Here is a 17,814-nt window from a genome sequence, read left to right as displayed (position 1 = left end):
TCCTAATGGAAGACTGACTACCAGATGAATGGAGGAGGAGCACATGCATAAATTTATTAGTGTGTGAGAAGCACTGAAAACTGTAAACAAATATGTTTTGAAGTATTTGTTAACAGTTGTGCACTTGAGCTGTATATCTAATTAAGGTATCCTTTCAAAGGAAACATCATGGGAGTTAGATAAAGGATTCCTAAACAATGCAAATAGGATCAAGATGGCAATTTCTTTTGCAGGCTTTTTACTGCTGCACCTCTTATTCTCCTTGCTTTCTCCACACCCTAAGTGGCCGAACAGCTAATACACCTGCCAAATCAGCGTATCTGCAGATGTCACCCATTTCTGAAGGAGACTGCAGTTACCTTTTCCTATGCATGTGTGTCATGCCATGTTACTTGAAGTCTTTTATTCTTTTTACACAATGAACAGGCCATGAAATATGTGATTGAGTGACAGTTTGTGAAATGAGAGCTTCTTTAATAATTGGTTAATGTAAATTATAGCTGTTAATTCAGCACTGGATGGAAGCTTCCTGGGTTTTGAGTATTTCTGAAAGTACAGATTATTTTCTTGCACTGCTTTTTACTGCATATTTCATTTGGTTCTGGATCAAATGTTGTGGACCTTTAAATGTCAGTGTTAATATGCAGAGATAAGAATACATTAAATCTATAGTATTAAATGTACTTTGTAGAAGTAAATTTATTGCTAGGCACTTGCAAAGTGTTTGGATTTTTTACTCTAATTCCATATATTCTGGCTGTATGTAGAAATTACTATTATGGGTCAGTAAGGTGGCAGTTCATTTAGTCTTGTGTAGTCTGGGTAGCACAGGGCTTGAGAAGACTTAGAGCCGGTCATAATATTATGGAATAGTTCACAAAATGTACAAAGGTAGATGTGGGAAGGATGGCTATTGTAGTGGAGAATATCTGAAATGCTTCATTTAACACTGTAGGGAAAAGAATTAAACTGGAGAGTGACAGACTTGCTGTGTTTAACAAAGACAGGACAGTGATAGTGGAACCTGGCTATGGGTATCAAGCCGGCAGATACCGTGTGGCTTTTCAGAAGGCTAAATATTGTTATAGCTGTTGTCACTTGGGAAAAGGCTTTAAAATCATCATAGACAGCTGTCTGAAAACTTCATCTTTCAGTACTTGCTGTCAAGCAAGCAAAACAAATTAAAAGATTTATGAGAGTGAGTGATATGGGGAAAAATCACGCTGTTAAGTAATTCCATGGTATGCACACGGTTTGAATACTGGTTACAGTTAGGGTCAGCCTGTCTTAGTGTAGGTAATAGGAAAAGATACTGTGTTTGACAGTAATAGTAAGTCTTGTATGAAGAGGAACTGAATTGATTAACTCAGAAAATTTATGATGAAGGGAAATTATATAGATTTAAAAAACTGGTACTAGGAATGAGTAGAAAAGTGACTACTTGTTAAGGAAAAAAAAATCTGCAAACAAAAAACCAGCACAAAAAAAGGCACAGAAAGAGAACTTATTAAGCAGTAGGAGCTGCTTTGGGAGGGTAGTCTAGACAAAGGAGTTGAACTTGAAGTTGTCTTGAAGTAAATATAGGCTATTTTTGGTGTAAAATAAGAATGACCTAAAGATGTAGTAAAGCCAGCAGGACAGAGAAGCAAAATAAATTGGACGATTTTGATCTATAATGCTACAAGAGCCATTGTGTCCAGTAAAGATGTCTTGAAAATTACAGCTGGACCAGAAAGGAAGCAGGATATGAACATAGATTAAAAAAAAAAAATCTTAAAAAATAAAAACCCTCTGGGATTGCAGATGAAGGAACTGTATTTTTAAAAGCCATCAAGAAAAGACAGATGTTGCACACTTGCTCTCTCTCTCTCAACGTGGATATATAGATATGCAAGATGTTTAAAAGCTAAAACTAGTGAACTGGAGTGTCTGACACTTGATGTAATAAGTATTGCAGAGACAACAGAGAGAAGCAAAGTATTACTTAAATTATTCTTTCAGACTTTGATATGTATGCAAACAGATTGAACTTGTCTCTTTGTGTGCCTTAGAGAAACAGTATGATGACAGTTGACTGCCTGTTTCATGAAGTGTTACTTTCTGGAGTATACAAGCAAGGGGGGGGGGAAAGTTTTGCTCGAGGAATTTAAAAGAGAAACTTAGTTTAATCCAGAATTGCAGCACTTAGGTATTTTTGGACATGCCTTAATTCAGTAGTCAACTCCTTGTTCAACCTGGAAAGCCTCTGAAGTTGTCTTTCTATGTTTCTCAGAGGTGTGCTCATCTGAGCAAAAAGTTACCTACTGTATGATGAAATAGAAAAAAAGCCAAAATAAACCAAACCAGCTTAGATACTGCAATAGAGATCTCTCTCTCTCTCAGGAGCAGCCTACTTCAAGTACTCAAGGTTTACACACTTATAACCAGTGTCTGGATCAGACTTCTCATAAATGGCTGTTGCAGCACATTTAATTCCTGTTCTGCAGAAAGAATTTGAATGGTAGTTGGAAATAGCACAGAATACCTTGGGGCTGTAGGACCTGCAGCTGAGAAGTCTCTCATACTAAGCAAAGAGAATCTCAAATCTAGCTTAGTCTTACCGAGCAATGACTTTATTTATTTATTTATTTGCAACTTCTGGAAGAGGAATGTGAAGTGTTTCTACTGGTGACAGCATGTAGGACGTTTGGGGCTTTCGCTTGAAGTCAGATTTGTAACCCCTTTCGTGGAACCAATTTTTGCCCTGTGCCACCCAAGTATGAAAGGCTTACTAAAATAGCTGTGATGCAGCCAGTGAAGAGGCATAAGAATTGTCAAGGATTAAGAAGGAAGAGTAGAGTTAGAAGAGTTGATATCAAATTAATTGGTATAAATTCCCCAGCAGTATGAGGCAGTTAAGTGCTTTCTGTACTTTGAGCATTGTAGTAGGAGTCCTTGTTTCTTGGTAACTTAGAAGGCACGCTCAGTGACGTGATGGAGGAGCCATCTGATAATCTGAAATGCAGTGATGGTAAAAAGCCAAGAGATTTCCTAAAGGTCTAAAACTTGTGAACTTTTAAATAGAGCCATGTACTGATATGTAGGTCTAGCATATAGACAATTTCACACCTGTAACAGTAACTTGGAGAATTATGGAACTATAATTCCTTAATAGGTTCTGAATGAACAAAGAACAAGATCTTGGGTAATAATGGTGTGATGAGCAGGATGGATGCTTTTGTTCAGTCGGTAGCTGTGGGCAAAATAGACGGCAGTGTGACAGGAAGCATAATTGCTGGAGTGAGCAAGTGTGCTTGTGTACAGTAAAGGGGTGGGTTTTATGTTGTTTACCTAGAATGCCTGCTGTAATTATGACTATAATGCATAGTAAGGCAAAGAAACAATGAGAAGCCTGGAGAACCTCTGCTGCTTAACACCCTTCTCCTTTTCCACTCTTCCCCTGTCCTTTAAAGAAAGACTTGTGAGTGATGTGATAATTTCCCTCAGAAAAGGAGTGAGTAGAAATGGATGCAAAGCTTATGAAATATAAATGGTAAAAGGGAAAGTGTGTTAGAAGAATAAGTCCTTGGCTCGTACAGGAGCATGTTTCACCGTGAAATTTAAAAGTCAGGAATCAATTACAAATGCTTGCTCTTGGTACAGAGCTTTTACTGGTGTTCTGTTGCTTGCCATAGTGATGCTAAGCTGAAATTGTGAAGAGTTTTAAAAAGTCTTAAGTTCTGTGGGTGCCTGCCCCCTATAATGAAGATTTTATAATTAAAAAGATGCAAATAGCACCTTTGTAGTAGAGAGGAGAATGATTTTGGCCAAGTGCTTGCAGTCAGGTTCTTGTTATCCCACTATATGGTTTTGTCTGATCCATGTTAAATAGAATACTGGACTGGATAGACAGCTGGTATTTTGTGTTTTGGTAGTCCTGTAGCAGTATATGGGTTAAACAACATGTTACTTTTTAGGTACTTAAAGATTTGTATTCCCTCTTTTGGTTTCTGAGTTAGTCATTCTGAGTGGATGTCTTTTTGCTCTGTAGTATACTTGGTTTTGAATGTTGTTTTCTTTTCCCTCCCCTTCTAAGGATTATGTACTGAAGGCTTGTACCGTGTTAGTGGGAACAAAACAGACCAGGACAACATTCAGAAACAGTTTGATCAAGGTAATGATTTTATTATTTAAAGCCAAAACAGAACCTGGATTCTCCACAAGTTTATTACAGTGCAATATGAAAGGGTGTACTTCCAAACTGACTGCTGTAATACTTAATGCTCTGATAGGTTGTTACTGGTGTAGTCCGCCTTATTACCAATGAAGCTGTGTATAAACCAAAGATGGGATAGAATCTTGCTGCAGCCAGCTCTAAGTGCTAAAATGTTTTCTAGTTGTTGTTCTCGTGTTTAAAAAAGTTACAGTGCGGTGCCAGCTGCTTCTTGTGTTAATAGTTCTTCAGTACTAGGCATTAAGGCTTTCACTTCCTCTTCTTAGTGCTCCCCAATGTAGTACTACTTGATACTTATGTCATTAAAAGCTCCCTTCAATCATATGGATTAAGAATTAAATCCTGATAATAAATTTTTACCCTTTCTTATACCAGAGTGTACTGGAATGTGATTGGTACATTATGCTCCTCACTTTATGTTAAGAGAGGGCAGGCAATCTCAGTTGCTATTTCAAACTAAAAAGCACTTCTTAAAAGTTCTTAGATATTAAGCACGATGTCAAGCCTGTGAAAAACCATAGGATTTGTCCTGGAAAGTAAATATACTTGTTTAGTATGCCTCACTGTACTGTTCCAGATAATCTGAGTATAGTGCTAGGTTTTCTTCAGTCATCTTGTTAAAAGATGTTCCAGGTGGAGTGGACTTCTGAAAAGTAAACGTAGCATTCTCAGGATTTCAGTTTTCAAATGTCTGAAGGTCTGTGACTTAAGAGAGCTTCCACTTCTGGGCATGGTTTAGAAATTAGATAGCATGTGCCCTGTGCCATTTTTAACTAAATTTTTTTTCTATCTAGGATTTAAAAATAATTATTATACAAAATTGATTAATCAGAAGCCAGTCATTGGCAAATAAAAAAGCATTCAAGTCTTCATGGACAATTAGACAGCTTTATTTTCCTGCTATTCTGCTGTTTCATTTTCTGCAGAAAATATTTGGATTTTCTTATGTTTGTTTTCACATAGCTGAGAGTGATGGCAGCTTATCCATAGGTTCATCTTTTCAGGCCTGTTTTTTTTTTTTTCAAACAAATGTTTGGCAACATTTTAATTCTCAATGTTTTGAATAAAGCCATGCTTTCATAAAACAACTGTGAGGAACGAGAGCTGTAGGTTTGACTTACACAGCTGTTGTAATTTTGTTTTGCAGATCACAATATCAGTCTAGAGTCCATGGGAGTAACGGTAAATGCAGTGGCTGGTGCTCTTAAAGCTTTTTTTGCAGACCTGCCAGACCCCTTAATTCCTTACTCTTTGCATCAGGATTTGTTAGAAACATCAAGTAAGTAGCAAACAATCTAACAGTCATGTCTTGATTTAATTATAGTACTTGGTTTTATTGCAATTTTTTCTTCATTGTAGTTTGAAAGGACTAAATGCACTGACATTTTTTTTAATTGCTTAGACTTGTACATTTTAAAATGCTCTTTGAAACTGACAGAACTATGTGATGAAATAATGAGAACACCTTATTTCTTCCAAAGAAGTTGTTGCTTATGTCTTACTTTCCTAGAAAATTGAATTGGAGAAATCTACAGGTTTTTTTCCATTCTATATTCGTGCTGCATGTGGTGAAAGCTCTTGGAACTTTTCCCCTGTTAACAAGTTAAAAACTTACATTCAAATTATTTCATCTTTGAGGCATAAATAATCATAGAATTACAGAATAGTTTGGGTTGGAAGAGACCTTAAAGACCACCTAGTTCCAACCCCTCTGCCATGGACATGGACACCTTCTAGTAGGCCAGGTTGCTCAAAACCCCATCCAACCTGGCTTTGAAGGCTGCTAGGGTTAGAGCCTGACTTGGCCCTGGGAAAATCTCTGTCCTCTTTTAAGCAATAGATTTAAAATAGCTGCACCAGGCTCATTCATAATTATTTTATTATTTAAATAACTGATAAGCTTAAGATAGTTTTAAGTTAATGTATTTGTCATCCTTCCCCTGGATCTCTATTAGACTACAGTCCAAATAAATCTTAGCTACAGCTAAGTCACAACATTTGACTCCCAGGTGGCCAGCACCAGAACAAGAGAACACAGTCTCAAGCTGCACCAGGGAAAGTTTAGGCTCGAGGTGAGGAGAAAGCTCTTCACTGAGAGTCATTAGCCATTGGAATGGGCTGCCCAGGGAGGTGGTGGAGTCACACATGGTCTCTTCTCCCAGGCAACAAGAGGACACAGTCTCAGGCTGTGTCAGGGGAGGTTTAGGCTGGAGGTTAGGAGGAAGTTTTACACAGAGAGAGTGATTGCCCACTGGAATGGGCTGCCTGAGGAGGTGGTGGGGTTGCCGTCGCTGGGGGTGTTCAGGGCGAGGCTTGACAGGATGCTTGGTTGTATGGTTTAGTTGATTGGGTAGTATTGGATGATAGGTTGGACATGATGATCTCGAAGGTCTCTTCCAACCTGGTTAATTCTATTCTATTCTATTTTGCAAACAGAGAAAATCTGGTAAGAAATGACTCTGTCACATTGTTAGCTGTCATTCTACAAGCCCACAGTCAAGGGATTCTTTGCTGTTAAATGCAGTGAATTCTCTTTACATACAGAATTCTATTATTTTTTGGGAGGGTTTAAATAGTTACCTCCAATAGGAAAGTTTTCTGTGCAGTATTTGCTGGCTTGATGTTTTCACCGTGGGTATCTTCTTTGTACCACTATATTAGGAAAAAGACTTAGCAATGCTTTATTCAGCTTGTCTTTCTGGATGTGTCAGAAAATGTTGCTTCTTTCTCTAGAAATCGTGGATAAGACAGAACGGCTACACGAGCTAAAAGAAATTGTGAAGAAGTTCCACCCAGTCAACTATGATGTCTTCAAATACATCATAACACATCTAAACAGGTTTGGGATTTTGCTACTAAAGTTTTGTTGTGAAGTTGTTAACAATTGCAAAAAAAAAAAACAGAATTTAGTAACAATGAATTGGCTACTAGAATTGAAAATTTTGTGCTGTGTTGCTTATCTGTTACTGAAAATGTGGAAAATTAAGCTAGGAGTTAGAGGTTGATTAGCAAAGGTTTGTATCTCAGGTTTTATTGGCATAAATATAGTTACTATGAAGTTACAAGAATGGTGTATGTAACAAAAGGCCTTGAGGCCTTGAGCACAAGCCCTATGAGGAGAGGGTGAGGGAGCTGGGAATGTTTAACCTGGAGAAGAGGAGGCTCAGGGGAGACCTTATTGCTCTCTACAACTACCTGAAGGGTGGTTGTAGCCAGGAGGGGGTTGGTCCCTTCTCTCTAGCAACCAGCACCAGAACAAGAGGACACAGTCTCAAGCTGCACCAGGGGAAGTTTAGGCTCGAGGTGAGGAGAAAGTTCTTCACTGAGAGTCATTAGCCATTGGAATGGGCTGCCCAGGGAGGTGGTGGAGTCACCATCCCTGGAGGTGTTCGAGAGGGGATTGGATGTGGCACTTGGTGCCATGGTCTAGTCATGAGGTCTGTGGTGACAGGTTGGACTTGATGATCTTTGAGGTCTCTTCCAACCTTCGTGATACTGTGGACAAAAACCCAAACCAACACCTAGAAAGAATAACTATGCACCACAGTTGCATATATCTCTTCTCTTTTCTTTTGTATTTTCTCCTTTTATTATTTTTTCTTTTCTTTGCTCTTCTTTTTCTGCCCACTCTTTTCTTTTTTTTTTTTCATTTTGATTTTTCTTTTTCAGATGTAGCTATTAAATTTATAGACTAACATGGGTGTTGAGGGGCCTGAAAGTAATTTGGCCTAAACCCCACCCCTTCCATCATCCTGTAAATCAGGGCTAGCTTCAGTCAGAATGTAAAATGTAGCATCCAAACCCCCTGCTGAATAAGTAAAATGTAGAACAGAGCTCCTAGTAACAGTAAAGTGGTTACACTTGCTTCCTAAGTCTTGCATCTTACAAGCAAATTGTAATGGTTTTCTCTTTGAAAATTATTTCTCTAGCTACTGAAATAATCTGATTATTAGTGGATATGTACTCCCTCATAATCTGACCCTGTATCTGCACAAGTGTACAATATTCAGTCATAAAAAAAGGAAGAAAAAAATCTAGTTTACTCATGCTTCTTTTTTTCAGCTAAACCAGGATTGTTCTTAACTATGTGATTAAAGAATAAACATTGCCAAAACTAAATATAACTCTCTTTAAATAACCCACAAAACTTCATTATTCAGTAATCTGTTGCTTAAAGATTAGTTTGTGATAGGCTTGGTTTGCCTTCTTACACAAAAAAAAAATCACAGAATTGTTGATGTTGCTAAAGGACCTTTGGAGTTTTAGTCATAACTTCATTGCTTTGGTAGTGTCAGCTTGAACTGATTGCCCAGGACAATTGGATTTTCAGTATCCCCAAGGAGAGGAGATTCCACAACCTCATGGGTGGCTTGTGCTGCTGCTCAGTCACCCTCACAGTAAAAAAAGGTCTTTTCTTAGCCAGAATTTCCTCGGTGTGTTGTCCTGTCACTGAACCCCCCTCAGAAGAGTCTCAATCCATCATCTTTACACTCTCCTATCAGAGATTTAAAAACCAATGATAAGACATCCTCAGCTTCTCCAGGCTAAGCAGTCCCAGCTTTCTCAGCATATCCCCATTTGAGAGATCCTTGATCTCTTCATAGTCAGTATGTCCCTTGATTGGGCTTGTTCCAGTACATCCATGTGTCAGCTGAGCTGGAGAGCATACAGTCCATTGCTGGACCACATTCTCCAGGTGTGGCCTTGGCAGTGCTGAGAGGAGGGTGCAGGTCACCTCTTTAGACTTGCTGGCAGCACTCCTGATGCGACTTAGGATGCCCTTTGTGGCCTTTACCCACAGAAGCATGTTGCTGGCTCATATTCAGTTTGTTGACCCCCCAGGGCTTTCAGGTCCCTCTGCAATGGACAGGCAGTTCTGTGTGTATACACCACTAAGGTTTTTCATGACACTTTAAGTTATTAAATCCTTCCAGACTAGTGTGTGTTTGTGTTTTTGAAAGATTTGTAATGATCTAACTGGGCATGCAATATGGGTGCAGAAGTGAGACCTCTGAAGTCCATATTTAGTCATCAGAGAGAGAGGTGATCTGTATTGCAGTTTGGAAAGTGTCTGACTGTAGGATGAATTTAGGCATCTGCTTTTACACTTGTCTTCATCACATACATGGCTTGCTAAAGCTTCATGATGTTACCTGTTTTTCCTTCACACAAAAATGGATGGGCTTTTCCATCCCTGTCTTGCCAAATGTGAATTCATCCTTCAAAATAGAGAAAATCCTCTCACTGGATAGAATTATTCTGTGCATTTGCACACAAGTATACTGTGCAATTCTCTATTATGTATCTCAAGTATAACAAAACATCTCAAACTTGACACAGTTACCTGAAAAGTTTATTAATGGACCTGATAGACGTTTTCATGGAAGGCTGTCAGTCTCTGAACTGTCACAAGTCTTCAGCTGGTCGCCTATTGGCATAGCCATAGCTAAATGTAGTGTTAAGTACCTTGGATTGCTGCAAGTTGGAGCTAAATACACTTCAAAAAAAAACCAACTGAAAAAATGCCTGCATATCTAGAGACAAATTAAATATATTCATCACAGTACTTACTGGAGAATGTCAGTGATGTACACTGGCCTTTGCTTTCCAGCCTGCTCTTTCTTTTAGTGATGACCAATTTACATTCTGGGCTGCCAGTAGCAAAATAATCTTTTCTTAAGAAAGATTGTTATTTTCTGTCTCATTTGCAGTGTTAGGTAGGTGCATTCCATTCATCAAGAAAACTGCTTGAGCATAAGCAATTGCATATATATAGAGAGGTACATAATAAGTGGATACAGGCTCCTAAAGACTTGTAACTAAATTGTTTATGGCCTGTATTTATTTTTTGAAGAGATTAATTTGTGGTACTTTTCTGCCTGTATAATTAAAATGGAAATGTTGCTTGTCAAATGAATTGCTCATTAAATGAGGTAAATCACCTTTACATGTGATGGAAGAGTTCTCTGCTCATCACAACTGATGTTTTAACTGCTTTGTTTTTATGTCTTGTGTCATAGAATCATGGAATTGTTTCAGTTAGAAAAGACCTTTGAGATCATCAAGTCCAACCGTTGTCTGGCTGCACCAAGTCCGGTGCTAAACTGTGTCCCTTAGCACCACATCCGTACATCTTTTAAGAACCTCCAGGGATGGGGGTTTGGCCATGTTCCTGGGGAGCCTATTCCAGTGGTTGATAGCCCCTTCAGTGAAGAAGTTTCTTCTAATACCAAATCCAAACCTTCCCTCTCGTGCAACTTAAGGCCATTTTCTCTCATCCTATCACTTGTGACTAGGTAGTAAAAGACCAACACCTACCTCACTACAACCAATTTTCAGGTAGTTTTAGGAGAGCACTAAGCTCTCCCTTCAGACTGCTCTTTTCCAGGCTAAACAACCCTGGTTTTGTCAGCCTCTCTTATAAAACCTGTTCTCCAGGCCCTTATCCAGTTTTGTTGCCCTCCTCTGGAACCTCTGCACAATCTCAATGTCTTTTTTGGGCCACTCACTACAACACTGAACACGCTACTCAAGGCATGGCCTCACCAGTGCTGATTACAGGGGGACAATTGCTTCCTTAGTCCTGCTTGTCATGCTATTCCTGATAGAGGCCAGGATGCTCTTGGCCTTTTTGCCTCCTGAGCACATAGCTAGCTCTTGTTCGGTCAGCTGTCAACCAGCACCCCCAGGTCCTTTGCTGCCAAGAAGCTTTCTAGCCACTCTACCAGAAGCCTGTGACATTGCTTTGGGGTTGTGATCTAGGTGCAGGAAGCTTCATATGACCTTACTGAATCTCATACAATTAATCTTGGCCCATCAATCCAGCCTGTCCAGGTCCCTCTGTAGAGCTTTCATACCCTGACTCAGATCAGTGCTGCTTCTTAGCATAGTGCCATCTGCAAACTTAATTGAGAGAGCACTCAAAGCCCACATCCAGATCATTGATAAAGATATTAAAGAGAATGGAGCCCTCAAGAACACCACTTGTGACTGGCCACCAACTGGATTTAACTTCATTCACTGCTACCCATCCAGGCCATGAGCAGTCAGATTCTCCAGGAGGGAGATGGTGTCAAAGGCTTTACTAAAGTCTGGGTAATCCACAGCTTTTCCCTCATCCCCTGAGCGGATCGCCTTCTTGTAGATCAGGTTTGTCAAGCAGGACCTGCCTTTCATCAACCCTGGCTGACGGGGCCTGATTACCTGGTTGCCCTGCATGTGCTGCATAATGGCACTCAAGATGTCTGCACAAGATGTCACTGGAGTAAGAAACGTGGTGGTGGTGTATTGGTAATAGCAGTTGGTGATTGCTACTATTTGGATGTGAGCACAAGTGTAGAACATGGTTACTGAAATAACAGGAGTGTACTGTTGAAATACCAGAGAAACCATGAGAAGATCATAAATGGCAACAGTGAAGTGATAGGCCCCTTTCAGAGCATACTAGCTATCTAATTGTGGTTAATTAAGTAGAACTGAATTTTAAAGGTGGAGCTGAAACAGGGCAGTGTTGATACTGTCTTTATAGATATTGTGTTCTGTGTTTATTATTTGATAATGACTCCCTTTATAAGGGTTAATACAGCATAATGGGCTACTGAAGTCTGCACATAGGTGTACAGCTTTTAAAGGCTGAACATAGAGCAGAGTTATAGCCTTAAGTTCCTGAGAAGTTTGCAGTGGAGGAAGGGAGCAGATGGAAGAGAAACAGACTCTTCATTTTTCATCTGCACTGAATGTAAAAGGAGGGGAAGAGACATTTGCTAAGCACTTACAGAAGATTCTCTGGAAAGTTTGGTAGGAGGTGGCATGCAAGTTGGTAGGTCTTTAATTCCCCTTAGAGAATGGAAACACAGGAGACAATAAAGTCTTATATTTAATCTAGTTAGGTGCAAGGCTCATTCATTGGATCTAATGATTATGCAGCTGCAGCATGTTCTAAAGGAGAGCAAATAGGGGATAATGACCTGCAGAATACACCAGCTGATCTTGGTCACCCTGGGGCCAAATTCCAGAAAGTTGGTTGAGAGGGAGAAGGTAGAGGGGAGGAATGAAACTTCACTTGCATCCAGGGCAGCAGCAAGCTACAACTGGATCAAATGAGATTTATATGGGAGAGGCAGCAGCAGAGAACTTGTGACAAGGGGAGGAAAAAAAGGTGCATGAGAAAGCCAAACACATAATGAAATCCTAGAAGTGCTTCAGGCTTGCAGTGACAGGATGTGAGGCAATGGCTTTAAGCTAGAGAAGAGCAGATTTAGATTGGATGTTAGGAACAAGCTCTTTACTATGAGAGTAGTGGAACATGGGAACAGGTTGCCCAGGGAGGTGGTTGAGACCACTTCTTTGGAAATATTCAAGGTGATGCTCAATGAGGCCCTGGGCAGCCTGTGCTGATTGCAGGGAGGTTGGACTAGGTGACCTTTAGAGATCCGGCCCGGCCCGGCCCATTCTATGCTGATGGTGGCTGTGTATTTTAGTCTGTGCAACTGAAGAAGCCCCTGAGAGATTTTTAAATTCAGAGAAAAAATTACAGGAAAAAACCAAACCCAACAGTGTGCAAACTAGATGATCTGTCTTTTCTTTCAATGTTATTACATAGCAGGTGCTGTTTTCCCCCCTGGTTTTGTAACCTGCCTTGTTGTAGTTTGTTTTCTAAAGAAATCCCATTATCGAGTTTGAAATCCCTTTGGGAGTTCTTCCTTGTATTTGATTCAGGAAAAAGATACAGGCATTTCTGTTAAAAAAAAATCTGATAGATTCTTTGTCCCATCACAAGGTCTTACACTTAAATTTCAGTCTGTTCTATCTCTGAGTCCAGTCTAGGCAGAATTATGGTATGAGAAGAAAACTCTCTAATAAAAACTCTTGAATAAAAATGCAAAGGAGAATGTAAGATTACAGTTATATTCTTGGGTTCTTTAATCCTTAAATGAAGTTAAAATGTCATTCTTTTAGGAAAGAGATTCTGAGTATTACTGTCACTCAGGGATAGTATCCAAATACCCTCTGGGCCAAACTTATTCAAGACAGATTGAGAGGCAGGATTTGTGTACCCTCACACTATTGAAATAAGTAATGCGCATGCTAAAAGGGAAGTCTACCCCTTATAGTTACCACTATATGTGCATTGTAAATGAGGGAAAATATTTTCTTATAGCATTAATTCTAGTGTTTACTATGGTTTTCACAGCTTTTGAATGTATGGACTACAGCCAACTGTCAGAAATTCTTTCAGTCTGCTCTTGTTAATCATCAGAACTGTAACTGACAAGTTGCTGAAGCTCTATTTTCTGTCTATTTCTGCAAGACAACTATAGTTCAGTTACCTTGGTGCTGTCTGTTGTAATAGAGGAATTGCATGTTCCCAGCTGAGTGAATATCTTAGTTGTTTGTAAAATTTATTAGCACACAGTTTTTTGTGTATCTTTCACTGTCTGCTTCTTGATAAAATTCTGATATTACTTTAGATGCAGAGTATTTTTAGAAAACAAAATATCCTGGCTCGTTCTAGCTTATTACTGTGAAAAGCAGTACAGTTGGGTTTTTTTCTGAGGTGGCATTCAATAGTAAGAAGAGGGTTGTTTGGTTTTGGAGTTTGTTCTTTTCACTCATAATGGCATGGTAATGATGGGTTTAGATCCTAAGTGAAGGACCCTGTTCCAGCCCCTGCTTAAAAGCAGGAAAGTTCCAGAAGGAGCAGCCCAGGTGGAAACCTGTGTGTTACAGGTGTGGTGACAGGAGCGAAATTTCCACTGGTGATGTTCTCTACAGCTTGGCCAAATTCTGTTGCTGGCCAGTATGACAAAACCCTGCAGAGGTGTGCTATACTCAGCACTTGATGGTTATTTATTTTAAGAATGCTGGTTGAGAAGTTGAAAGCTTGCTTGTTGTTGTGACTTCTAAATGTTGGTGAAACACTGCATTTCTTGATGAAGAGCTTACTCAGTCTTACAACTGTTAAGCTATCCAAATCTGGAAAAGTCACGGTTTCTAGATTTTTCTCCTGTGTAGCAGCTTAGAAATGCCAAGAACAATTGTTCTAATGGATAGCTGGAGGAAAGGAATTAAAATCTGGAGCGTCCTACAAAAATGCTGACAGTTAAGAGAGCTGTGAAAGTATTTGTAGTTGATCTCATCTTGGCTGTAATTCATTCTGTGCGTGTTGTTCTCATTTCAGGGTTAGCCAGCAATATAAGACCAACTTCATGACTGCTGATAATTTATCGATTTGTTTCTGGCCTACTTTGATGAGACCCGATTTTGAAAACAGAGAGTTTCTTTCCACCACCAAAATCCACCAGTCTGTTATAGAGACCTTCATTCAACAGTGTCAGTTTTTCTTTTACAACGGGGAGATTGTAGAAGCACCTAACCCAGTGGCGTGTCAGCCACCGCCTTCCAACGCAGTGCAGATGGTGGAACCGATGGTACCTCTGCAGTTGCCGCCACCACTGCAGCCTCAGTTGATACAGTCACAACTACCAGCAGACCCTCTGGGTATTATATAAGCGGAAGATGATTGCAGGCAGCCTGGCACTGGACGGTAAAGACAAGCTATAGACGTGCATGTTTCAGGATACAGTAATGTACTTGATATTTATGAGAAATAATTCCCATCCAGCTGATTGGACATCTTTTTGTTCTATCCCGTACTGTGTTCCTCATTTGTACACTCTGCAGATAAAAAACAAAAAAACAAACCTATGTGATAAGCATGACTGGAGAGGTTTCATTTTTAAGAGCAAAAATAGCTATAAATTACAAAGCTGCTGCTGCATGATACCTTATTGCAATCACTATATCATTCCTGTGACGGTTTGTCACAATATATTGTGAATAAAAAAATTTTTCTATAGAAATTTAATGATTTTAAAAAATTACATTTATGAAACATTCAATGCTTACAGCCTGCTTTATGGCTGGTTTTGTTATTTAACATGCTATTTTTGGCAATTTTATTCACGTTCAGGCGTTCTGTGTAAAACGACTAAAGCCCAGCTATAGTTTATTTTGTAATCTCCTGGCTACTTGCGTGACGGTATGCTTAGGATGGTTTATGGAAGAATGCAAAGATGCACTGTTGAGAATTTTACAGTCCCTCACCATCCATCTTGACTTGTAAGTAAACCTGTGGATAGTTTGTTAAGGGTGGGTGAACTTGCTTATTATTTCTTACAGCACAATACCAAGGACATGCTTGTTGTAAAAGTGAGTTTCAAATATTGTAAAGAAAATTTTGATGTTGCCTACTTATTTCTCTATGTTCCATGACTGAACTAAACATTTTGTAAAACTGTTCATTCTGTAAACAGCTGCATGTTTAAAAGATCATTGATGGTCTTGTAAACTTAATCTAATATATTTTAGATATTTTAATTTTTTTTCCCACTTGGGAATACATGTAGTGTTTAGAAAATAGTTCATGACATTTTCATATAAGGTTATATAACTTTTCATACATAAACATGACTTTTGTTGTAGTAAAATTCTCTAAACCAAACGATGTTTTAATCTAGGACTTCAATTAATCTATTCTTTAAATCTATTTTTATGTGACCCTTTAAAGATATACAAAAATGCATTGCTAATACATAGCAATAAATACTTTGGGTACTGACAATTAACCTCTTTGGAGTGTGTATATATAAAAATCACATAAACTTGTATTCTTTTTGTTTTGTTTTGTTTTCCTGTGGTATGTTGTACTAAACATTCAAATGACTGATTTATTATTATTTTTTGGGGGGGGAGGAGGGGTTATTTTTATTTTTTTCATCATATTTTTAAATTATCTCTCTTTTTTGGTTCTTTTTTTTTTTGGTTGTTGTTTGTTTTCTCCTTTTCTTTTCCTTCCTTTTATTTTACTTTGACAGTGGTACCGATTTTGCTGTAAAAGAATGCTGCTTAATTTAAACAAATCTTTTGGTTAAATATTTTGTTAGTGGTTTAAAAGGAGGAAAAAAAAAATAAATAAATACATAAAAATGGAGAAGGTTACAAATTGTAGCAGAGGGGGAGACCATAGATTAAAAACACTACCTGTGAGACTTTTCATAGCGGCTTTTTTTCCTTTCACGCGCAAAAGATACCTTTTTGGGGTTTTGTTTTTTGTAGGTCCTTGAAGAAGAAAACAGTTTTGGCTCATTCAGCTGCTAGAATGTTTTGTGTAGTTTAACAATTAAAAAAAAAAAAAGAAAAAGAGGGGGAAAAAAAAAAAGGTAAAAGAAAAAAAAAAGCTTTATGATGATGGTCACTGTTGTAATCTTCACTTATAACAAGATTTAAGATCGTCTTGTATGTATTATAGTAAATAGATGATTTTGAGACTTAAGCCTTTCAAGAGTTTGATTTGCTCCATTTTCCCCAAATAAAAGTTGCCTTTCCCCACTTATGTCCTAGGTATTGTACTTCTACTTCTGACTTGGATTATCCTTCTAGATTACTATTGATACCATCCACCCGGCCGCTGTTTGAAGTACCTGTATATTATAAATTATCTTGATATTGTGTTATATTCTTGCAAGTAATTATCTTTTCTAAGAAAACATGAAAAACAAAAAAAGTCGACCCTATTCCTCTTGCGAAGCACACAGGAGTTAATAGTACAATAAAGTCTGTCCTGTAAATTGTAGTATTCTTTTAACTTGTTCTACTTTACCTGTTGTCTATGTAGCTTTTATTTATAGCTGTCAGTCTAAGCTTGGCGTGTTTAGCAAAGAAAATGAAACTTCAAGAGTTTTATAAAAGTATTTCTAGGTTGCTAAAGAATTTATTTTTCTACTGTATATCGTATAGACAAAGCATCACCTGTACAGGAAACAAGTCTGTTTCTAATAGAAGTAAGCTTAAAAATAAATGCCATTCATATCCATATTTCAAAGTTCTATCTATAAAGTATCTCCAGTCTTTGTAATGTGAGTTGCATTTTAAACTTTCTACAGATCCCAAGTTCTTTGCCATAATATTTAACTAATCTTTGCAAACTAACTTTTAGGGTAATTTGCAATCCATTTCCTGATGATCTCTCCTGTTGAGCTTGTGATCAGAAGTATTTGCAGTATCATGTATTTCCTGCGTGACGTTGTGGCTAACTCACGCCCTGACTTTAACAAAACCCTTGACTCTTCTATTTGGCCCAAATAAAGCAAAGAAAACACGAGAAGAGAAGTACCCAGAAAGCATGGCGGCATGTGGCACTTGATTGTCACATGGAGGAGTCCCTGCATACTGTTTGCATTACAGAAGGAATGTGTGTATGTGTCTGTCACATGTACACTTTGATACTCCCTGTGTGCCGTTGTGTCTTTCTGCACACAAGCACACGTGCACAGGCTTGCATGCACACATGCCCACAGAGTCATGTGGGTTTGTTGGGGTTTTATTTTAAAGATGCTAGGAAATGATACCATCATTATTAAAGATTTATAATAGAGCTTTCTCTATTCTTATTTTTATTAGTGCTATAAAATGAGGAAGTACCTGATTATATCCCAATTCCTCATACCTTGGCTCGTGTAGTCCCTTCTAGTTGAAAGGAAAATCCAAACAATAACTCTATTTTTTAATGTGAGCGTTTTTACTGTAATATCTATCTTGAT

General features: G+C 38.5%; 1 protein-coding gene across 1 annotated transcript in view; it reads left to right on the top strand.

The window, feature by feature from the left end:
- Positions 1–14,904, top strand: part of ARHGAP5 (Rho GTPase activating protein 5) — a 47,112-nt gene extending 32,208 nt beyond the window's left edge. Inside the window, exons 5-8 of the mRNA XM_054162089.1 lie at positions 4,076–4,153; positions 5,361–5,492; positions 6,947–7,052; positions 14,394–14,904. Coding sequence (XP_054018064.1) covers positions 4,076–4,153; positions 5,361–5,492; positions 6,947–7,052; positions 14,394–14,724 — 647 coding nt within the window. The 3' untranslated portion in view covers positions 14,725–14,904. The remainder of the gene's footprint in view (positions 1–4,075; positions 4,154–5,360; positions 5,493–6,946; positions 7,053–14,393) is intronic.
- Positions 14,905–17,814: the final 2,910 nt, after the last annotated feature.

The sequence above is a fragment of the Dryobates pubescens genome, chromosome 5 (assembly GCF_014839835.1).
Source record: "Dryobates pubescens isolate bDryPub1 chromosome 5, bDryPub1.pri, whole genome shotgun sequence".
Lineage (NCBI taxonomy): Eukaryota > Metazoa > Chordata > Aves > Piciformes > Picidae > Dryobates > Dryobates pubescens.
The sequence above is the reverse complement of the archived record's forward strand: the minus strand, read 5'-3'. Positions and strand labels throughout refer to the sequence as shown.